Below are 24,381 nucleotides of genomic sequence, written 5' to 3'. Positions count from 1 at the left end.
AGTTAAACATGTATACATGTCCAACACTCCCTGACCAGGTTCTTTTAGATGTTCCATACGTAAAGGATTATCGTTTAAGGCCAGATGTTATTGTTCAATCCCACTAGGCAGCTAAATACCACACAGTAGCTTGCTCACTTTCCCCCTGCTTCCCCAGCTGGATTGGAAGTGTGAGAAATGGAAAAGCCCTTAATTCAGTGTAAGTGCTGCTTAGCATCAGCTAAAACACTGCTGTGTTATCAGCACTATTTTCATACAAATCCAAAATACAACAGTACACTAACTACTAGGAAGAAAATTAATTATATCCCAACAAAATCAGAACTCAAAGTTTACTTTTTTGAAATTATTTGACATTACACAGTGTTTCAGGGTATGTTTGGATCCAAGATACAGAATGTCTCAGGAGCAGAGACAAGCAAACTGCGCGCTCAGACCAGCACAGGACCAGCATGAGTTTTATTCAACATACACACACTCATACACACAGGTATCCATTTTAGATTATCCCAGTAAGCGTCAAGCAGAAGCTCCCTAAGCAAGCACGCTATTACTTACTGACTCCTGAGAGATGGACAAAGTGCTGAGAAGGAGAGGAAAAAGGAACATGCCAGCAGTGGATTTGATGGGTAGTGCCAGCAGGGTGTCCCCTGCTTCAAAGTGCACTTTTCCTCTCTCCCCCACCACAGCCTCTCTCCTGCTTTTATTCACCCCAGAGTCTATAGGGTTTTTTCCACTTGCACACTGTACCCGTGGCCAATGCATGATACAGAGCCCAAGTGGAACACCTGCTTGCAAAACAAGTTATTGCAAAACAAGGTAAACTACCAAGGTCAGCTCTCTCTGCAAAACAATTTCCCTTAAAACTGTCAGAATACTTTGTTGCATCCCAGGATCGTTCTTCATACAGAGGCCTTTAGGTCCTCTCTCAATCCAATTATTGGAGAAGATGGCTTGACATATATATATATCCAGAGGAAGATTAAGGCAACAAAAGAAGCCAAATGCTGTCCAATTATTTATTACAAATTCTAAGCTACTAAGGAATGTGGGGAAGATGGGGAAGTTAGCAAAAGTAAAGAGAAAAATCCCAGCGAATGGTTTACAAAGCAGGGATAGTCACCACCAGGGATCCAGCGACATCTTGTTGGTCCATAGGGAGGCAGCAAGTCAGCCAGCGACGTTTTGCACAGCTGCAGTTCGGCGGAGGGAGTACCTGTTCTTCTTCAGAACTCTTCAAGTTTTTATCTTCTCAATACTGTCCTTTTGGTCACCAGAGGCAGCAGCTCATTGTCAGGGGCACTTCTGTCAGGGGCAATGATAGTTGCCAGGGGTACTTCTGTTTTGTTAGTCAGGGGCAACAGTAGTTGCAACAGCATGTCCATAGTACATGCCTTTCCCATTGGGAAATCAGCAGTTGATCATGCAATTGTCATATGGTGGGCTGCTAGGTACGCGCACTAACTGCATGGTAATCCTCTCCTCCGAGACAATGCCCATAAATCAGCTTAAGTGCCCAAAAAGAAGCAGCAGCCGAAAAGGTTTCTCCTGGTCACCCAGCCCCGTATGTTTCTCTTAGCACCATGCTCATGGTAACCATTAACCCCAAAAGCTTGTTGAGCAGGTTAAGTCTCAGATGGGTGCTGCTGAACAAGCTTTGAGCCAAAAAATTGTTCCAGCTTCTTACAGGCCCCTAACACACAAAGGACTTTAATTTAGCAGAATGAAACAGCAATTTACTTCAATAACAGTACAAGTACAAATTATGCTTTGCTAAATATAGCAGTTGCAGTCATAATACAAATGTGATTCTCATTGTTGGTCTCTATCATGGCACTGTCTCCAATTGCTAGGAGGGAATACATGGGTTTAAACTGACTGAAGTCTGTTAGTGTCTTCAAAGTTCTTTCTGTTCAGCATACAGTTTTTATGCTGTTTGCTTTATACTGAGTTTTTATACTTGGTTTGGCTGAGCCACAAATAAACACAAACATTCTGGTTTGGCTAACTCAGGAAGACATGCATTTGCCTATATTTATTTATCTTAATTAACCTGGGGAAAGTTACATGGCCAATTGATTCCCTCAACTATTGTAGCCATTTATCTAGAACAAAGACCCATCCCTTTTGTGTTAAGCTCTACTTTTTATAGCAATTGTGGTCAGTCACTCCTTACTTCACTTAGGCAAGGACTATGTACTCACGAAGCTATCCCCTCAGTGTTCTTCCATTCTAGGAGTTCATTGATCAATTTCAACATGAAATGTTTAAATTTTTTACATTTTGACTTCAAAAGAAGAATTTTTCTCTAAGATACCTTTTTGGCATTGTACATAAACAGATTTTGTTTTTCAGTTATTCCATCTTTTATATTGTAGGTCATGCAAGAGTCTCTGCCAGCATGATGAAGAAAAGAACTTCCCACAAGTAAGTTGCTAATATTTTTACTTAAGTATAGTTCTCAATAACTGAAATTACAATTTTACAAATCTCTTATCTGAATTGTTCTGGTCACTTTGCTCTTGTAAACTATGAAAACTATGTGGAGTAGTATTCAGCTAGTGTATGTGTGTAGAGTCAGACTTTAATTCTTTTGGGAGGGTGGTAGGAAAGAATGCACCATTGATGGAGTTCTAAATATCCTTCTGAATGTTACTCTGAGAGAAATTATCCTGTGAATACAATTATGTAATTTACTCTACAGTTCAGAGACAAGATTGCAAGCTGGAAGTTGAGCACGTACTCTAGGATTCATTACAGCTTTATTTTTTGAAAAGGATTTTTCACTTTTTTTTTTTTATGAAGAACAAACTGAAGCACTTCTTATATAAGGCTGTTATTTGAATGTGAAGGATGCTTGCTCATCTTAGACATTCATGGCACATATTTTCGCTACTACGTTTTGAAATAGTAGCAGCTAAACATTGATGAGTAAATAGAAGATCGAGGCAATAGCTTGGACATTTTTGAACTTCATGTCTAACAGCTAAATGCTGCATGTCTAGTGGGAAAACTCTAAAAAATAAGCTGGGGAAAGATGAAGCATTAAGATGCTACTAGTTATATTTTAAGTATGAATTCCTATAGTGGTGGTAGACAACATGCATCAATCCAAAACAATTTGTCTGGCAGGAATATCTTCTATGATTAACATATAGGAATTAGTATTAACTGCTTCCCAGACATAACACCTGATGTAAAATTAATTCCTTGCACCAACTCTTCACTATTCATTCTTTTCGATCTCCTTACAAGGCAAAGATAAACATGTATTTGTTTAGAGACAGGTAGACTTGGTTAAAACTTAATTTCTCTTGTTCTTTTTCAACCGCTCAGAGAAAGGAGTGTATGATGGGAAGACTATCAGAGGTGGGTTGTTTTTTGTACTTGAGGGTGGCTAGATTTGTCTTTATTGTTCTGATGATATACACTTATTCAAATAGCTAAATAGGTTGTATATTTGTTAGCATAAAGGCTTTTATGGGGCATGTTAAGCTGTGATCTGAAGTCACATGATTTTGAGACATTTAAGCACTCAACTGAGTTTTATGTTAATTTAGCCTAGTCTAATTGTTTTAGAATTGTTCGGTTAAGGTTTTATTTTGTAGCAAACCAAGATGACATACTGTGTGCTGCTCACTGACTTCTCTGAGAATGAGAGACTACTATAGTTCTTTATATTTGGTATTCAATGCTTACATTTTTGAAATGAACAAGTAATAGTAAGTAGTGCTGTTGACATATTTATAGTAAATGAGTAGAATATGAATGAATATATAAAAATGTATGCCAATGCTACTCTGAGTTGTTACAACCAATCATGAATTAGTAATGCATACATTGTCATTGATTTAGTTATGATGACTTACATATTCCTCACTTAAAGGAAAAAGAGGAACAAGTCTAATGACGCTTGAAGACCGTAGGGGAGATTCTAAACCAGGTTCAGAAAGTTCACGGGGGAGGGAGGAGCTAACTGGATGGAATAGGGAAACTGAAGAAGTGATAAAATGAGCTGTGTGTATTAATTTTCAGAACTCTTCTTAACTAAAATGCTAGTTAATCATTGACCCTTTTGGAAGGTGTTCCCATGGTTATAGGTAAGCTTCAATAGGGCTGTTCTTTTGAGTGTTCTGTCAGTGTCAATGGATAGTGATGAATGTGAAGCTGTCCTGGATTCAGCTGGGACAGAGTTAATTTTCTTCACAGTGTATGGCATGATGCTATGTTTTGGCTTTAGGAGAAAAACAATGTTGATGACACACTGACTTTTTAATTATTGCCAAGGACACTGCAACTTTTAAGCTTTTTGTATTGTCCTGCCAGTGAATGAGCTGGGATTGCACAAGAAGCTGAGAGGTCAGAGAACCAGGACAGCTGACCTAAAGTGGCCAAAGGGATATTCCATGCCATATGACATCATGAGAAAAACTATAAAACTGACAGGAGGTGGCTGAGGGTCAGCTGCTGCTCGAGGACTGGCTAGGCATGGGTCAATGGTTAGTGAGCAATTGCATTGTGTGCTTGTGTGCTTGTTTTGTAAGTATGTATATATATTATTATTATAATTATTCTCTTCCTTTTCTATCTTAGCAAATAGTTTTAATCGCAGTTTTCCTTTTTTTTTTTTTCTTTTTTTCTGATTCTCTATCCCACTGGGAGGGTGGGAGTGAGCAAAAAACTATGTAGTACTTAGCTGCCTGCCAGGTTAAACCACAACAATCGTTGTGCTGTCCGATGTGGGGCTCAAAAGACTGAGACAGTGACAAGTCTGACCAGAGCATGTTAAAACAAAATTGTTAGAAGTGATATAGTAACTTAATAGCCACTGGTCACAATGCTGACCTTTTTGTTCACAATGTGGTTTATTTGCTCTCAGAGTTGTTTTTCTTAACTCCTTCTGGGTTGTTTATCATCTCTGGAGGTTTGCCTAAGCTTATTTATGGTTTTGCCAGTTTATATATAGCATGCGCTCATGTTATACCAACCACAAATTTAATTTGGTATTTGTGCTCAGTAACATCATTCTCACACTTCATAAACCTTACGGTAGAAGCTCTTAACAAGTACAGTCTTTACTCCAGGCAATTAAAAATAGTTTTTGAACATTTTGAATATACCTGGGATGTTCAAACTAGCATGATCCTACTGCTATGCCTTCTGCATGTGTTTCCAGTTTTATTTATGTTTAAGAAACTATTCAAAAATGCCACCTAGAGATATACCCTGAGACAGGATAGTTGTGGGTGGCAAGGTATGTGGGAAGATATTGGCAGGTATTTATCACAATTGTCACCTCTGATGGGTTTGGAACTCACCCCTGAACAAGTGCAGAATGTTTTGAAAAGGTATGGTCTGATCCTGGTGATGCCAGAGTTACAGCTTGTTGCACTGTGCTGGAATCTAGCCTGCCCCTATCAAACACTATTCAAGTTTATTCAGCACCCTTGAAAGCAAGAAAATGCCTCTGGATCTGACTCAAACCCTGCAACAGGCCTTCTGGCTGAACCAGAGAACCAACCCATGCCAGTATCCATTGCTTCTGTCCACAAGCAGAAACAATGGACATGAATGTCCACTCATTTAGTAAGGAATGAAGAAGAGGATGAGGAAGGCTACTTCATAGCAGGGCCATCATGAGAACGGGAGGAAGAGGCAGAGATTATACATTTTAAATTAACCATCCAATGTCTATCCCTAGGTGAGGTATGAAATGTGCAGAAAGATTTCAGCCACTGTCCAGATGAGCACATTGTCACCTGGCTGTTCTGATGCTGCAATAATGGCACCTATAGACTGGATTTAGTGGTCATGGAAGCCAGACAACTAGGATCTTCCCTAGGGAACAGGACACTGACAAAGCAATTGCAAAAAAAATGGAAAATCTCTCTCCACCTGGATGTGACTCCTGTTACCCATGAAAGAAAGGTATCCCAACAAGGAAGATATTAGGTCAGCAGGACAAGTGGATCCAGTATATGAGGAAATTAGCTGTGATGGAGGTGGTATATAATGTTGACCTGAACAATGATAAATTTTCCCCAAATTCATATATCATCAAGTGCACACAATCCATGTAGTGGAAGTTCGTACAGAGTACACCATCACTGCATGCCAACTTTTTGGGAGTAATGACTTGGAAAGATGGAGAAGAACAAACAGTGAATGAATTGGATGACCAACACCAACAATACAAAGGAAGTCTCTCTTCCTCCCTACAGGCCTCAATTTCAACTCAGGAGAAAATGTCCTGTGAGTTCCAGCCTATTGTCCAAAGACAATAGGCCTTACTCCTCACTAGTATGGACCAGCATCTCAGCTACTAGAAGTAAGTGTTCTTCTGTTAAAGAGAGAAGACATGGTGGGTATATAACACATGACACCCTGTGGTTTTACCTGCATGACCACAGGGAGGATATGAGGAAATGGAATGGAAAACCCACCTCAACCCTAGAGGAATGAATACATGATATGAACCCTCACAAAAAAGGGTTCTTCCAAGAAAATGACCACTCCAGTTTCCAGTGTGCAGCTCTCTAAACTGAATAGATATTTTGATCTTATTTCTGAGTTTAATAACAAATATTTTGGTTGGCATTCATGAGAAGTGAGTAATGAATATGGTAACCAGGACTAGAAAGGACCTGCCTCCATCCAGGTGAAGAGACAATCAGTTATATTGGACTGTGTGGATTCAATAACATGGCACATCAGGTCAACATCAGTGGACACTAGTGCACAGTGTATCCTAATGCCATCAAGTTATAAAGGGACAGAACCCATCTATATTTCTGGAGTGATGAGAGGATCCCAAAAGCTAACTGTATTGGAGACCAAAGTGAGCCTAACTGGGAATGAGTGGCAAAAGTAATCCATTGTAACTGGCCCAGAGGCTCTGTGCATCCTTGGCAATGCTAAAATTTGAATACGACCTGAAGTCAAAGGCAGCCCAGTGGTATGCCACAATTTCACTTGGACTGACATCTAATCCACCTGGAATTGTCTGCCCCATGGTTGGAAACACAGCCCTACCATTTGTCATGGGCAAATACATTGATGACATCATTGTGTGAGGCAAATTTTTGAGTAAGGGAAGAAAAAAATCCAGATCCTTCTGAAAGTCGGTTTTGCCATAAAACTAAGTAAGGTCAAGGTATCTGCACAGGAGATCCAGTTCTTAGGAATAAAATGGCAAAATGGATGTCGTAAGATCCTTATGGATATGATCAATAAAATAACTGCTATGTCTCCACCAACTAACAAAGAGAAAACACAAGCTTTCTTAGATGTTGAGTGTTTCTGGAGAATGCATATTCTGGATTAAAGTCTGATTGTAAACCCTCTCAAGTGACTGAGCAGATGGGGCAAAAGTGTTCTGAGGAGCAAGCTGGCTGGATTGATTACCAGAGCTTTAAATTCAATGGGGGAAGGAGGTGGAGTTCCTTGTGACAGAGAAGGGCCAGGAAACACTGTCATTTTAGGAAACTGTGGGGAAAAACCTCTCAATTGTCCCATAGGATCTTGTGAGGACTCCTCAGAAAAATAATGTTGCCAATAGCCCAGCTGAAATCTTGCATCCATCTAGAGATACCTGCACCCTCTGTTTCCTTAAAGTGCATCACTTCCTCTGAGCTCAAGGTCTGTTCATCCCTAAGAGAAAGAAACTGAGGAAAGGTGGCAGAAGGCTTGCATAGATGAGCAAGGAACTCATGGATAAACTAAAAGGAAAGTAGAAGGTCCATGAAATGTGGAAAAAGGGCCTATCCACCTGGGAAGAATATAGGAACGTTGTCAGGGTCTGTAGGGATGCAACAAGAAAGGCTAAGGCCCTCTTGAAATTAAAGCTTGCAAATGAGGTAAAGGATAACAAAAAAGGATTTTTATGTATGTCAATAGTAAAAGGAAGACTGGGGAAAATGTGGGTTCCCTACTAAATGAGGTGGGTTCCCTGGTAACAGGGAGCGCTGAGAAGGTGGAGATTCTGAATGCCTTCTTTGCTTCACTCTTTAACGCTAAGACTAGCTCTCAGGAGTCCCTGACCCTGGAGGTAAGAGAGAGTCTGGGGAACATATGACTTCCTATTGATCAAGGAGGATCTGATCATAGAATCATAGAATTGCTCAGGTTGGAAAAGACCTTAAAGATCATCAAGTCCAACCGCAACCTAACCATATTATCCTAACTCTAACAACCCTCCACTAAATCATGTCCCTGAGCACCACATCCAAGTGGTTTTTGAACACATTCAGGGATGGTGACTCAACAACCTCCCTGGGGAGCCTATTCCAGTGCTTAACCACCCTTTCTGTCAAGATTTTCCTGATATCCAACCTAAAACTCAGAGAGCATCTAGCCAAAATCAGTGCACACAAATCCATGGGCCCTTACAGGATGCACCCACAGGTCCTGAGGGAGCTGGCAGAAATGACTGCCAAACCACTATCAACCAGTCTTCAAAAAGGGAAAGATGCAGGACCCGGGAAACTACAGGCCAGGCAGCCTCACCTCTGTCTCCGGGAAGGTGATGAAACAACTTACTCTGGATACCCACTCCAAACAATTGGAAGAGAAGGTTGTCAGGATTAGTCAATATGGATTCACCAAGGGGAAATCAAGATGGACCAATCTGGTAGCCAGTGGCATCACTGGCTGGGTATGACGTGCGGAATCAAACTCTGTAACCCAAGTAAGATTACAAAGCAGGTACGGTTTATTCAGTGCTGCGCGGACACCAGGTGCAAGGGGGATAGATCCACCTAACTTGCACACCGTCTAGAAAAATCGTGCTACAGATATAGGCCAAGCTAATACATAATCAATAGTTTTCCCGGAATTCGGATGAATATTCATTACACCCCCAAGAGTTCGTTAGCATGCAGACCCTCCCCACTTGCGTGTGCGTAGTGGGTCGTGGGATGAAGATTTGTTGTTTTCCTCGTGAAGGCTTCTGACCTTTCTTGTTGTAAACTCCTGGCCTTTCGGGGGGGCGTCCCCCCCAACCCAGTTTCTTCTTGCCCTGTGGACATCTAATCACCTCCCTGCCAAATGTCCTCGGGCTGTTCTCAAACCCTTATCTTTATGGCCTTCATCCCCCTCACTATCCCAGACACAGTGTCTGCCATCCCTTATTTTCTAACAAGCTCTACATTCTTGCTTCTATAAACTATCTCTAACTATTCCCCTTCACCCCCCCTTATTCTCGGTCACTGTGAAGCCTTCTTGACTTTTTACTTTCACATATGGGGCCCATCTCACCTTTCAGGTAGATGTGGAGAGAGCAGTGGATGTTGTGCAACCTGACTTCAGCAAGGCATTTGACACCATCTCCCACAATGTTCTTGTTATGAAACTTAGAAAGTGTGGGGTAGATGAGTGGACGGTGAGATGGACTGAGAACTGGATGAATGGCAGAGCTCAGAGGGTTGTCATCAGTGATGCAGAGTCTGGTTGGAGGCATGTAATGAGCCGTGTTTCCCAGGTGTAGGTGCTGGATCTGGTCTTGTTCAACATCTTCATCAGTTAACTGGATGAAGGGATGAAGTACACTCTCGGCTGATACACCAGAAGGCTGTGCTACCGTTCAACAAGACCTGAACAGACTGGAGAGTTGGGCAGTAAGAAACCAGATGAGGTTTAACAAAAGCAGAAAGCAGACAGAAGTCATAAATTAGATAGTAACCATCCAATCCCTATCCGTGTCTGAGTTGCTAGATTTGCAAAAAATACTTTATCCATCATCCAGGTGATCATACTGTTATCTGGCTGCTCTGATGCTGGGATAACAGGGCCACTAGCCAGGAATTAGAAAAGAAGGAAGTCAAGCAGCTGGAATCCCTCGCTTAGGGAGAGGGTCATTGACATAACAATTGGAAAAGGGGCACAAGTCCTCATCCTCTGTTAGGTGTGAAGGAAATGTGGAAAGTGTAGAGTCTTGCACCTGAGGAGGAATAACCACATGCATCAGTACAGGTTAGGAGATGACCTGCTGGAAAGGAGCTCTGTGGAGAAGGACCTGGGGGTCCTGGTGGACAACAGGTTGGCCATGAGCCAGCAGTGTGCTCTTGTGGCCCAGAAGGCCAATGGTATCCTGGGGTGCATTAAAAAGAGCATGGCCAGCAGGTCGAGGGGGGTGATCCTCCCCCTTTACTCTGCCCTGGTGAGGCCACATTTAGACTACTGTGTCCAGTTCTGGACACCCCAGTTCAAAAAAGACAGGGATATCCTGGAAGGAGTCCAGCAGTGGGCCACAAAGATGATAAAGGGCCCGGAGCATCTCCCTTATGAGAAAAGCTGAGAAACCTAAGTCTGTTCAGCCTGGGGAAGAGAAAACTGAGGTAGGATCTGATAAATGTTTATAAAGATCTAAAGGGAGGTGGAAGGCAAATGGATGAGGCCAGGCTCTTCTCAGTTGTGTGTAGTGATAGGATAAGAAACAATTACCTAAAACTTGTACATAGGAAGTTCTGCACTAACATGCAGAAGAACTTATTTATGGTGAGGGTGATGGAGCACTGGAACAGGTTGCCCAGAGAAGTTGTGGAGTCTCCTTTTATGGAGATATTCCAGACCTGTCTGGACATCTGTGTGATCTGTTGTAGGTAACCTACTTTAGCAGGGTGGTTGGACTTGAGGATCTCTTGAGGTTCTTTCCAAACCTTGCGATTCTGTGACCAAGAAGAAGAATGATTTCACATGGATTCCTGTGCAAGAGATTCAATTCTTAGGAATAAAATGGTAGGATAGATGTCATCAGATCCCCATGGATGTGATCAACAAAATAACTACTATGTCTCTACCACCTAACAAAGAGGAAACACAATCTTTCCTAGGTGTTGTGTGTTTCTGGTGAATGTGTATTCCAAATTATAGTCTGATTGTAAACCCACTCTATCAAATGACCCAGAAGAAGAACTATTTCACATGGGGCCCTCAGCAACAACAAGCCTTTGAACAAATTAAACAGAAGATATTTCATGCAGTAGCCCTTGGGCCAGTCTGGACAGGGCAAGATGTAAAAAACATGCTCTACATTGCAGCTGGGGAAAACGGTCCCACTTGGAGCCTCTGGCAGAAAGCCTCAGGGGAGACTTGAGTTCAATCCCTAGAGTTTTGGATTCAAGGATACAGGTGATCTGATGCCCACTACACTCTGGCTGAAAAAGAGATATTGGCAGCATATAATGGGAGTTGAGCTGCTTGAAAAATGGTTGATACAGAAGCACAACTCCTTTTGGAACCCCAACTGCCTGTGTTGAGCTGGACGTTCAAAGAGAGGGTCCCCTCTACACATCATGCATCTGATGCTACGTGGAGTAAGTGGATCACACTGGTCATACAACATGCTCAAGTAGGAAACCCCAGTCCCCAAGGAATCTTGCAAGTGATCATGTACTGGCCCAAAGGCAACAATTTTGGAATATTGCCAGAGAAGGTGATGCATGCTGAAGAGGCCCCACTGAATAATAAAGTACCAGAGTAAGAGGCAATATGCCTTGTTTACTGATGGGTCTTGTCATATTGTGGGAAAGCATCGGAGATGGAAGGCTGCTGTATGGAGACCTACAAGAGAAGTTGCAGAAATTGCTGAAGGAGAAGGTGAATTGAGCCTATTTGCAGAAGCAAAGGCCATCCAGCTGGGTTTAGATATTTGTAAGAGATTATTCTTTTACATCATTGTCTCAAAGCTTTCTGGGGACATAGGTGAACAAGTCCAAGCAAGTCTTGGGCAAGGGTTGAGAAATCCTTTGTCTGGAGAACTGTGATGGTCAAGTCCTGGGCAAGAGTTGTGAAATCCTTTGTCTGAGGGACACAGATGGACAAGGCCATGGGCAACGTGAGAGAGATAAGCTGAAGCTTAATGGCCGCGAAGTGGTCTTTTGTGTGGGCTTATCTCAAGGAAGATGACCATCTCAGGGGGTACTCACATGACTCTTGCTCAAGCGCCCAGGGATGTCACGTAGGCAGGAGAAAAAGTAGGATAAAAGAGGAATCGAAAACCATGAGGTTTAGGTTTTCTGGCAACAGATTCCTTATGAAGAAGAGGTTTCTGCCACGAGAAGCCTCACGACCTGCCTCTCTCCCTCCTGGACTTGCTCTGCGCTCTACCACGATGCTGAAGAAGAACAAAGGTGTCTGCCATCAGATTCCTCACTACGGAATTCCTGCGTGCTGACAGACTCTCCTGGGCCTGCTACCTGAGTCCTGCTGCTTCCTCCCGGATTGGCTCTGTGACTTCTTCATGCTACCTGCTTGCTGCCCAAGACCGGCCACGCTGCTGCTCCCCCCCACCCCACCGCTGCTTTTGCCTCGGACCTTCAAAACATCGTGCATTGGGACCATTGCTGCATCCTGGTGGTGACTATCCCCGCTTTACGCGATTCTTGCTTCTTTCTTCTCTTTTATCGCCCTCCTTCCCTTCCCCGTCTCCCTGATTAGGATAATAAACTGGTTGGACTAACATTTGAACTGTTGTTTCTTAATCTCACACTGAGTATACAGATATTAAAAGAACCTTATCTCCCTCCTATAAATTGGAGCGAGACAATATTGCTGAATGAGAGAAGTGGCCAGTGCTCTATCTCTGCATTGAATCCTGGATGCTAGCTATGGAGGTGGTTACAGCAATGGGAGCAGAGCAAATGGTAGCACAGAGGCAAATCCATCTGGGCTGCTGCACTGTGGAAAGATATTGCCGCCCAGGTAGAAAACATGGTTATAAAAGTACATCCACATACCCAAGAGTCATAGAATCATATCATAGAATGGCCTGAGTTGGAAGGAACCTCAAGGATCATCAAGCTTCAACCCCCCTGCCACAGGCAGGGCCACCAGCCTCCACATTTAATACTAGACCAGGCTGCCCAGGACCCCATCCAACTTGGCCTTGAACACCTCCAGGGACAGGGCATCCACAACCTCTCTGGGCAGCCTATTCCAGCACCTTACCACTCTCATAGTAAAGAACTTCCCCCTGACATCCAACCTAAATCTTCCCTCCTTCAACTTAAAACCATTTCCCCTGTCCTGCTGTTATCTACCCTTTCAAAGAGTTGATTCCCCTCCTGTTTATAGGCTCCCTTTTGGTACTGGAAGGCTGCAATGAGGTCACCCCACAGCCTTCTTTTCTCCAGGCTGAACAAGCCCAGCTCCCTCAGCCTGTCTTCGTAGGGAAGGTGCTCCAGCCCTCTAATCATCTTGCCACCAAAGAACATCAAAGCAACCAGAAGTTGGATCAGGCTGCTAGGATTGAAGTCATCAGGTAGAGTTGGACTTGCAGGATAAGGGTGAATTCTTCATAATTTAATGGGTTGCACTGTGGAAAGATATTGCTGCCAATTCAAGAACCTGGTGTACATTGTGTAGATGTCCTCATACCCAAGAGATGTTCCATCGAAGAACATCAAAGCAACCAGCAGGTGGATCAGGCTGCTAGGACTGAAGTTTCTTAAGTAGATATGAACTGGCAACATAAGGATGGGCCCGTGATACCTTAGGCCATCAAGAAAGAGATGCAGTACATAGATAGGATTGGGTTTGAGGGGTGGACATTACCATGGACAATATTGCAAAGGTTATCCTTAAATGTAAAATGCACTACAGTCAAGCAACCAAGTGGATAAAGCCTCTCTGGTATGGAGGACAATGGTTTAAATATTAATATGGGGGGGTCTGGCAAGTTGATTATATCACATTCCCATAAACACACCATGGTAAATACCATGTTCTTACATTGGTGGAAAAAAGCTCTAGATGGCTGGAAACATATCCCATGCTACATGCAACCACCCAAAACACTTTCCTGGGCATTGAAAAGCAAGTCTTATGGTGATATGGAACCCCTAAAAAAATTGAGTCAGATAATGGGTCTCATTTCTGAAATTACCTCATAAACATGTCAGGGGAGCAGGATAAAGATGTTTATTTTCTGATACGGGTGCCTCTTACTACCCGTAGATGATTTTTGTAACAGTAGTAGGAGCTACTGGCCAACAAGGAAAAGCTTACCTTTTGGGATCAATTAAATACAGGCTGGGAAAACAAGTAGGAATACATAAATTCTTGTACATGCCAGGTTCTCCAAAGCTGTTACTCAGGCAAGACTTATTAAAACAAAGGAATGCAGAGATTAAATTCAGTTAAACTGGAACTAAGGGTCAAACAATATCAACTCCAGACGACTGGAAGAGAAGGAGGTTATCAGGAGTAGTCAGCATGGGTTCACCAGGGAGAGGTCGTGCTTGACCAACCTGGTGGCCTTCTATGATGTTGTCTCTGGCTGGGTGGATGGGGGGAGAGCGGTAGATGTAGTCTACCTTGATTTCAGCAAGGCATTTGATACTGTCCCCCACGACATCCTTATAACAAAGCTGAGGAAGTGTGGGATAGATGAGTGGACAGTGAGGTGGGTTGACAACTGGCTGACTGGCAGAGCGCAGAGGGTCGTCGTTGGCGGTACAGAGTCTGGTTGGAGGCCTGTAACCAGCGGTGTTCCTCAGGGGTCGGTGCTGGGTCTGGTCTTGTTCAACATCTTCATCAATGACCTTGATGAGGGGATAGTAGCCACCCACAGCAAGTTTGCTGATGATACGAAGTTGGGAGGATTGGCTGACATGCCTGAAGGCCGTGCTGCCATTCAGCGAGACCTGGACAGGTTGGAGAGCTGGGCAGAAAAAAAACAGATGAGGTTTAACAAAAGCAAGTGTAGAGGCTTGCATCTGGGGAGGAATAATTGCATGCACCGGTACAGGTTGGGGGATGACCTGCTGGAAAGGAGCTCTGCAGAGAGGGACCTGGGTGTCCTGGTGGACGACAGGTTGGCCATGAGCCAGCAGTGTGCCCTTGTGGCCAAGAGGGCCAATGGCATCCTGGGATGCATTAAAAAGAGCGTGGCCAGCAGGTCGAGGGAGGTGATCCTCCCCCTCTACTCTGCCCTGATAAGGACTCATCTGGAGTACTGCATCCAGTTCTGGGCTCCCCAGTACAAAAAAGACAGGGATCTCTTGGAAAGAGTCCAGCGGAGGGCCATAAGGATGGTGAAGGGACTGGAGCATCTCTCTTATGAAGAAAGGCTGAGTGAACTGAGTCTGTTCAGCCTTGAGAAAAGAAGACTGAGAGGGGACCTGATCCAGGTCTATAAGTATCTGAGGTGTGGGGGGCAGAATGGCGAGGACGGACTCTTTTCTGTGGTGAATGGAGACAGGACAAGGGGAAACGGCTGGAAACTGCAGCATAGGAAGTTCCGCACAAACATGCACAAGAACTTCTTTACAGTGAGGTGACGGAGCACTGGAACAGGCTGCCCAGGGAGGTGGTGGAGTCTCCTTCTCTGGAGATGTTCAAGACCTGCCTGGATGCCTACCTGTGTGACCTGCTGTAGGGAACCTGCTTTGGCAGGGGGGTTGGACTCGATGATCTCTGGAGGTCCCTTCCAACCCCTACAATTCTGTGATTCTGTGAAACAGATTGGGCCAAAGAGCATGGCATTGAGAGGATATATCTCATCCCCTATCATACACCAGCCTCTGGAAAAACTGAATGATACAATGGACTGTTAAAGACTACACTGGGAGCAATGGGTGCTGGGCATTAAAACACTGGGATACACATTTAGCAAAAGCCACCTGGCTAACCAACGCTAAGAAGTCTGTCAATTGATCTGGCCCTGCCTAGTCAAGACTCTTACGTACTGTAGAAGGAGCTAAAGAACCTGCAGTGCACACAAAAAATATGCTGGGAAAGACATTCTGGGTTATTCCTGCCTCAGACAAAGGCAAGTACATTTGTGGGATTGTTTTGCTCAAGGACCCAAGTGCACTTGGTAAGTAATGCAGAAGGATTGGGAAGTCCAGTGTATACCTCAAGAGGTATTGATATTGGGTGAGAATAGCTGATTATTTGAATTGTATGATGGTAATTGCTACATAATACTGCATGTCATCACTATTATGGTAGCTATATGCCCTGTCCATGGTATTACTCGGATTAAGGAAGAATGAATTCTGATGGAACCAGAACTGGATTCAGCATGAAACAATCTAACACCATGCATAATCTTTTCTGTCTTTAACAACTGTTATGATGTATGAACATCAACCAGAAAAGGAAAGCACAAGACAGCGTACCCCCTTTAGTGAGTAATACAGGCAGGCCAGTAAAAATGGGCAAGGAGAATGATAAGGTACTCAACACCTTTTTGCCTCAGTCTTCACTAGTGACTGCTCTACACACAGCCCTCAAGTGAATAGTTCAGAAGGCAGGGACTGGGAGAGCAATGTCCCTCCTGCTATAAGCAAACATCACATTCATGACCACCTGAGGAACCTGAAAATCCACAAGTCTATGGGTCCTGATGAGATGCATCCCAGAGTCCTGAGGGAATTGGCTGACACAGTGGCCAAGCCACTCTTGATGATATTTGAAAAGACATGGCGGTCAGATGAAGTCCCTTTTGACTGGAAAAAAAGGCAATGTTACAATCATTTTTTAAGAAGGGTAGGAAGGACGATTCAGGGAACTAGTGAACTGTCACCCTCACCTCTGTGCCATGGAAGATCATGGAGCAGTGCTATGCTAAGGCAAATGGAAGAGAGGGAGGTGTTATGGGATAACCAGCATGGCTTCACCAAGAGCTAGTCCTGCCTGACCAAATTATTTGCATTTTTATTATGGTGTTACTGCATCAGAGGATAAGGGAAGAGACACTGATGTCATCTATCCATACTTCAGTAAGATCTTTGACGTGGTCCCCCGCAACAACCTTCTCTCCAATTTAGAAATATATGGATTTACAGGTGGACTGTTTGGCAAACAAGGAACTGGTTGCAAGACTGTATCAAGAGAGTGGTGATCAGTGGCTCAACATCCAGATGGAGATTGGTGATGACTGGTGTCCCTCAGGGGTCAGTATAGGGACAGATGCTCTTTAATTTCTTCATCAGTGACATCAACACTGGGATTGTGTGCACCCTCAGCAAGTCTGCAGATGACAAGCTATGTGGTGCAAATGACGTGCCTGAGGGACAGACTGCCAGACAAGCTTGAGCAGCAGGCCCAGGAGAACCTCATAAGGTTCAGCAAATCCAAATACAAGGTCTTGTAACTGTGTTGAGGCAACATCCATTACCAGTACAAATTGGAGGACAGAAGGATAGAGCACAGCCCTGCTGAAAAGGACCTGAGTGCAATGGTGGATGGAAAGCTGGACATGAGACAGCAATGTGCCCTTGCAGCTCAGAAAGCCTACCATACCCTGGCCTGCACCAAAGTAAGTGTGGTCAGAAGTTTGAGGGAGATGATCCTGCCCCTCTACTCTGTACTGGTGAGGCCTCACCTGGAGTACTGTGTCAAGTTGTGGAGTCCTCTACAGGAGAGACATGAACCTGCTGGAGTGCATCCAGAGGAGGGCCACAAAAATGATCTAAGGGATAGAACACCTCTCCCATGAGGACAGGCTGAAAGAGCTGGGGCTGTTCAGTCTGGAGAAGAGAAGACTCTGAGGTGAGCAGATAGCAGCCTTTCAATATCTATAGGGCAGCTACAGGAAAGAAGGGGAAATGGTTTCAAACTAAAAAAGGGAAGATTTAGACTGGATATAAGGGAAAAGTTTTTTTTTTTTAAAGTAAGGGTAGTGAGACGCTGCAACAGGTTGCCCAGAGAGGTGGTGGATGCCCCATCCTTGGAGACATTGAAAGTCAGGCTGGACCAGGCTCTGAGCAACATGATCTAGCTGTGGATGTCCCTGTTCATTGCATGGGAATAGGACTAGACAACTTTTAAAGGTCTCTTAAAACTCAAATGATTATATGAAGCCCAAAGTCATGGACTAAATGAACTCCACCAACAATTTAGAAGGGTGGCCCATAAACTAAGGGAATGAAATCTGTGTATATACATCAAAAGGCAGGACACGTGATGGTAATTAAATAGGATTAATAGGAAAATGTGGGACTTGAGCACGATTTAAATGAAACAAGAGATGGATATAGTAGCCAAGTTCCAGTGGTGGTGTCTTAAGGCAGGCCAGCCATCCTTCAGACTCCCGTGCTCTATAGCGAGAACCCCAATGGGTGCGATATTCTCACTTTCTGGCCTTGCCGGTGACAGCCCCCAGACCAGTTTGGACAGGACAAAAAGGACAATTGGGGTTTAACCCGGCAGTCAGCTAAGTACCACACAACTTTTTGCTCACTCTCCCTCCACCTACAAGTGGGATGCGAGAGAGATTTGGGAACTAAAAGTAGAACTTGTAAGCAAGTTGAGGAAAAAAGTATACAGTAAGAACAAAAAGAAAGAGAGAAGTAATAGTAATGATAAGAATATATATATATCTTTCTCTACAAAACAAATGATGCATAATGAAATAGCTCATCACTTGCCAACAAATGCTCAGCCAGTCCCCAAACAGCAGCTGCCTCCTCCACCCAACTCCCACTTATTTTATAGTTCTTTGCATTATGTCCTATCTTATGGAATAGCCCGTTAGACAGTTTAGGTCAGCTGTCCTGGTTATTTGACCTCACAGCTTCTTGTGCAATTGTCAAAGAGTCACCTCTAGTTCTGTCTATGTCTGTGACAGTGGACCAGCAGGCCCACAGGCCCACCGGCCTAGAAAAGGGGAGAAGGGGAAAAGGGGAAGGGTAGGGAGACGGGCCTAAAAACAGAACAGCAGCAGCAATCTGAGGAAGAAAGTTAATTTACTAAATATGATATCAGAACGCAAGATAACACAATACAATAAATTGGAATTAAGGCTAATAAATCAAATAAAATGAGAGAGAGAAAGTGTCCAAAACTTAAGGCCTTACTCTGAATTGAAGGCGAAATGGCTGGGGAGCACACCCACACACTGCCAGGCAGCAAGAGAATGAGAGTCCCATGACATGCGGGTCTTATTTTCCCCTCTGAACACAAAGTCCTCTGGGGTATGTAGTTCTTTTCTTCTGAGAGCCAGATATTTGGAAAGCTGGCAGAAGTGAGGCATTAACTCTTTAACTCCCAAAGCTTTACATGATGTTATGATATGGAATACTGATATAAAAAAAAATCATAAAACCATGACATTCCACCCCTTATTCTACATCACTACATCATGCTTAATATACACATATATACAAACAAACAATAATTAACATGCACTACACACACACATACCTATACACATATATATGTATGGAATTGCTGACTTCTCTCCCGCAACATCAAATTTCCTTGTGGTACACATTGAACAACCCCATTCTTCTGCATCACCCACCAAGTGGACACAGGTCCCTGAGTAAAAAAAGTTCCACAGAGAGGTTTGCCCTTTCCAGAAGCCAGAAGGACCCAAACCGCTTCTCCTAACATGCTCTTTACATGTACAACGGGGACTTTATCTCCCTCTACAGTATGTAGGGAGCTGGACTGGGTAGGACCATCACGACTGATAGATCCTCTAGTGTTGACCAACCAGGTGGCTTCTGCCAAATGCTTCTCCCAATGCTTAAATGTTCTGCCACACATTGCTTTCAACACGGTTTTTAAAAACACATTGTATTGTTTGATTTTACCAGAGGCTGGTGCATGACAAAGGATATGATAAATCCACTCAATGCCACGATCTTTGGCCCAAGTATTTACAAGAGAATTTTTGAAATGAGTCCCATTATCTGACTCAATCCTTTCCGGGGTGCCATGTTGCCACAGGACTTGTTTCTCAAGACCCAATATGGTGTTTCGGGCAGTAGTATGGGGTACTGAGTATGTTTCAAGGCACCCAGTGGTTGCCTCCACCATGGTAAGCACATAACACTTAACATCATGGATTCGTGGCAAGGCGATGTATTCAACCTGTTACGCCTCTCCATATTTATACTTTTGCCATCGCCCTTCCCCCCAAAGAGGTTTCCTCCTTTTGGCTTGTTTAATTGTAGTGCATGTGTCACAATCTTGAATAATCTGCACAATACCATCCACAGTTAATCCACCACTCAGTCTCTAGCCCACTTATATGTTGCATCTCTTCCTTGATAGCCTGAGGACTCACAGAGCAAGAAATAATTCACCTTTGAGTTGCCAATCCAAATCTAATTGAGCCATCTTAATTTCAGCAGCTTGATCTACCCAATGATTATTTTGTTCTTGAGTAACCCAAATCTTGGGCACATGAGCACCTCCACAAAGCACTGTAGCAATTGGACAGATCAATACAAAGGGAAAGGCATCACAACAAAGGTGCGATGACAAAAAGACCGGTACAATAAGGAGAAGCTAAAAAGGAAGGGAAGAAAATTGCTCACACATACCAGAAGATACTATGTTAAGAGGGGAAAGCTCCACAAAGGAGATGCCTCCAGACTGACATTCAGGCCAGTCCACGATGACCTCTAGGATTCCTGGATGGCTGAGATTCCCCATCTGTGCTTGTTGTGTAATCAGTGCAATCCACTTGCTCCAAGTAGCATCAGTAGCATGATGGGTGGAGGGAACCTTTCCTTTAAACATCCAGTTCAGCACTGGCAGTCGAGGTGCCAGAAGAAGCTGTGTATCAGTAACGACCACTGCAGAAGCAGCCCGAACCCCCTCATAAGCAGCTAAGATCTCCTTCTCAGTTGGAGTGTAGCCCTCTTCCGACCCCCTGTAGGCTCGACTCCAGAATCCCAGGGGTCGGCCTCAGGTCTCTCCTGAGGCTCTTTGCCACAAACTCCAAGTGGGACCGTTCTCTCCAGCAGCAGTATAGAGGATGTTTGTTATACCCTGTCCCGTCCGTACTGGCCCTAGGGCCACGGCACGGGCTATCTCCAGTTTAATCTGTTCAAAAGCCTGCTGCTGCTCAGGGCCCCATGTAAACTCCTTTCTCATTCGCGTCACATGATAAAGGGGGCTTACAATGAGGCTGTAGTTTGGAACATGCATTCTCCAAAAGCCCACTGCACCCAGAAAAGATTGTGTCTCTCTTTTGATGGTGGGTGGAGACATAGCAGTTGTTTTGTCGATCACATCTGTCGGGATGTGACGACGGCCATCTTGCCACTTTATACCTAGGAACTGGATTTCCTGGGCAGGTCCTTTCACTTTGCTTCGCTTAATAGCAAAACCAGCACTCAGAAGAATTTGGATCATTCGCTCTCCTTTCGTGAAAAATTCTGCTGTATCCCACACACACAATGATGTCATCAATGTACTGCAGGTGCTCAGGAGCACTGCCCTGTTCCAGTACAGTTTGGATCAACCCATGGCAAATGGTCGGGCTGTGTTTCCACCCCTGGGGCAAACGGTTCCAGGTATACTGAATGCCCCTCCATTTGAAAGCAAACTGTGGTCTAGATTCTTTGGCCAAAGGAATGGAGAAAAAGGCACTAGCAATGTCAGTGGTGGCATACCACTTAGCTGCTTTTGACTCGAGTTCGTATTGGAGTTCTAACATATCTGGCACAGCAGCACTCAATGAGGGTGTGACTTCATTCAGGCCACGGTAGTCCACCGTCAGCCTCCATTCTCCACTGGCTTTACGCACTGGCCATATGGGGCTGTTAAAAGGCGAGTGAGTTTTGCTGATCACTCCCTGGCTCTCTAGTTGACGAATCTACTTATGAATGGAGAGCAAGGAATCCCTGTTGGTGCGGTACTGACGCCTGTGCACCGTTTTTGTAGCAATCGGTACCTGTTGCTCTTTTACTCGCAGCAGCCCCAAAACAGATGGATCTTCTGACAGGCCAGGCAAAACAGACAGCTGCTTAATGTTGTCTGTGTCCACAGCAGCTATTCCAAAGGCCCATCGATACCCCTTAGGATCCTTGAAATGCCCCCTTCTGAGATAATCAATACCTAGTATACATGGAGCCCCTGGGCTCGTCACAATAGGATGTTTTTGCCAGTCCTTACCAGTGAGGCTTATCTCAGCCTCCAACACAGTCAATTCTTGAGAGCCCCCGGTCACTCCAGAAATATGGATTGATTCTGTCCCTTCGTGACTCAAGGGCTTCAGAGTGCACTGTGCACCAGTGTCCACCAGTGCCTTATATTTCAGTGGTTCTGATGTGCCAGGCCATCGAATCCACACAGTCCAATATACTCTATTATCCCTTTTCCCCCCCGACTGAGGGCAGGGCCCCTCTATTCATTACCTGTGGTAACTGAAGCAACTGCACTGGTGGTTGATCTGCCTTGTAATTCTTTCACCCAGGCTCGTAGTACAGGAGTAGGTTCACGGTGCCACTTCCTCATGTCTTCTCCATGGTCACGTACGTAATATCATAAGATAATTCGCGGTGTATTATCCCTTACTTGAGCCGGAGAGCGTTTGCCTCTAACAGCTGAGATTTTTGATGGTGCATATGAGAAGGAAGGTCCATCGTCTTTAGTTAGGTGGGCTCGCATAAATTTCATCATCTCCTTCACCTCCTTCGCTAGACTCATTTGATTATCCTGATCTTCATCCAGCGTCTCTGATACTGCTACAGTTTTGTCACGGTTAATCAGTTGAGACACTTGCTCCGTCATCTGTGAGATAGCATAAACGGCAGCATGAAGTGGGGACAGCAACTGTTCATAGTTTTGGAGCGTAAGAATTAATTTGAAAACTAAGGGTGTTCTCTGTTGTTCCTGGTATCTGTCACATGCTGACATTAGTGTAGCACCATATTTGTCTGGTGCTGTTGTCACAAGTTTCTGCCATATCTCAGGCGTCATCCTCACTTTTTCAGGGTCGCGGTCTTGGCGTGGGTGATTAGGAACAAAGTTAGGGTCATACAACATTTCCACCACGTCTATTTCCCTCAAATGCTGGATACCCTTTTCAACTGTATCCCATTTTTTCATCGCAATCTTCAAGCCATTTTTGAAGGGATACTTTTCCTTCACAGCTGTTAACACTCGTTCCCAGAGGGAGGCAGCCTCATCCAAACATCGACTAATTCCTCTATCAATTGCTGGATCTCTGGCAATGGCACCCAGTTGGCGAGCTTCGTTACCATCCAGAGACAAGCTATGGGCCCCACTGTCCCAACAGCGAACCAACCAGGAAACAAGAGTTTCATTCGGGCGCCGTGTAAACTCCTTTCTTGAACCTTGGATTTCAGTCATCTTTAGAGGCTGGCGAGCAGTAATAGAGACTTCCTCTTCATCACTGTCTTCTGCACGTCTCTTAGTTTTCCCTTTTGCCTTTCGCGATGGTGGTGGTTCTGAGGAGGGCCCCTCGCCTGGATCTTCCTCCACCTCCTCCTCCTCGTCTTCTCTTTTTCGTTCAAGACACGAAGACACTCGTTTCCATTTCTTGCCCTCCACAGGAGCAACTGGTATTGTTACTGGTGTCTCTTGTGATTGATTAGATTTGACTTGGGGATTTTCCCCTTTGGCTTGAACCTCGGCTCGGAAACTCTCTCTCCAGAATGGTATTATATAGGGCACAGTAAGCACAAGCCAAACCCCAAATAAGTTGTACCTCCTTAGATTTATGTAAGCCGCATAGTCCCTGACTCAAATACTGGCTTAGTTTCTCAGGATCCCACAGGTGTTCAAGAGTAAAATCCCATGACACTGCAGGTCCCCATGCTTCTAAAACCTTTCCTAAACCTCTCCATATTCCATGCCAATCATCATTCTCTATTTTTGGAGTAGACTCCTTCCCCTTATTACGAATGAATTGGAATACATTCAGGAAAATTAACAACATGCACACCAACATGAGTATTAATTCAGGATTCGAAAAACGTTTGATAAACCGAGAAGAAAACCCGGAGACTGGTCTGAACATCGTGTTGTTTGTAAAATTAGCTATTCCATTTGGGATGTAGTTCTTTGTGAAATTAGCCATTCCTTCTGGGATGTAGATGTCAAAGTTCACATCATACCACATTGCAAGTAAGTAAAACATAGGTGTCTCCATCAGTGCCATTAGGTAGTTATATATGAACGCAATTCCACAACAAGTAATTATGAGCTGGATTATTGGCCAGTAGGTTGTGAGTAACACCATTGCTTTTAATCCTTTACCCAGCACCCCCAGGATAACTAGTGGGTTCATCGCTGGTGCCTGCTAAAAAAAGGGTTAATGAATTGCAGCTAACAAGAGGAGGGAAAAAGAAAAAAAAAGAAAAAAAAAAAAAAGAAAAAAAAAAGAAAAAAAAAGGCACTACCCAGACTAAGTAGTGCTCAAAGTTTACAAATATCCCAGAACACTGGCAGTACGCCTAATCTTTCAAGGTCAGGTTTTCCAGCGCAGAAACCTGAACTACTGATAATGCTCCCTAACAAAGCTCTCTAAGAGCAGAGAGAAAAAGAGATTCGTTCTAAAAGCTAAAAAGCAGTCGCCCCACGTTGGGCGCCAAAAATCTGTCACGGAGTTGACTAGATCAATCTATGTCCGTGACAGGGGCGACAGGCCTCTGCCCTCCCCCCCCACCCCAG

The 24,381-nt window shown here is 44.2% G+C and overlaps 1 protein-coding gene and 1 long non-coding RNA gene across 2 annotated transcripts in view; both read left to right on the top strand.

Moving 5' to 3' along the window:
• Window positions 1-826: 826 nt before the first annotated feature.
• Window positions 827-24,381, top strand: part of LOC122167221 (spindlin-W) — a 38,969-nt gene continuing 15,414 nt past the window's right edge. Inside the window, exons 1-2 of the mRNA XM_042831670.1 lie at window positions 827-832; window positions 2,379-2,427. Coding sequence (XP_042687604.1) covers window positions 2,402-2,427 — 26 coding nt within the window. The 5' untranslated portion in view covers window positions 827-832; window positions 2,379-2,401. The remainder of the gene's footprint in view (window positions 833-2,378; window positions 2,428-24,381) is intronic.
• Window positions 3,384-7,164, top strand: LOC122167230. Its single transcript, XR_006170989.1, has 2 exons — window positions 3,384-4,499; window positions 5,702-7,164. It is a non-coding gene; the product is annotated as an uncharacterized LOC122167230 (long non-coding RNA).

The sequence above is a fragment of the Centrocercus urophasianus genome, unplaced genomic scaffold (assembly GCF_019232065.1).
Source record: "Centrocercus urophasianus isolate 14NV4802_14NV808 unplaced genomic scaffold, USGS_Curo_1.0 seq_1030, whole genome shotgun sequence".
Lineage (NCBI taxonomy): Eukaryota > Metazoa > Chordata > Aves > Galliformes > Phasianidae > Centrocercus > Centrocercus urophasianus.
This window is presented reverse-complemented; position numbering and strand designations above follow the sequence as displayed.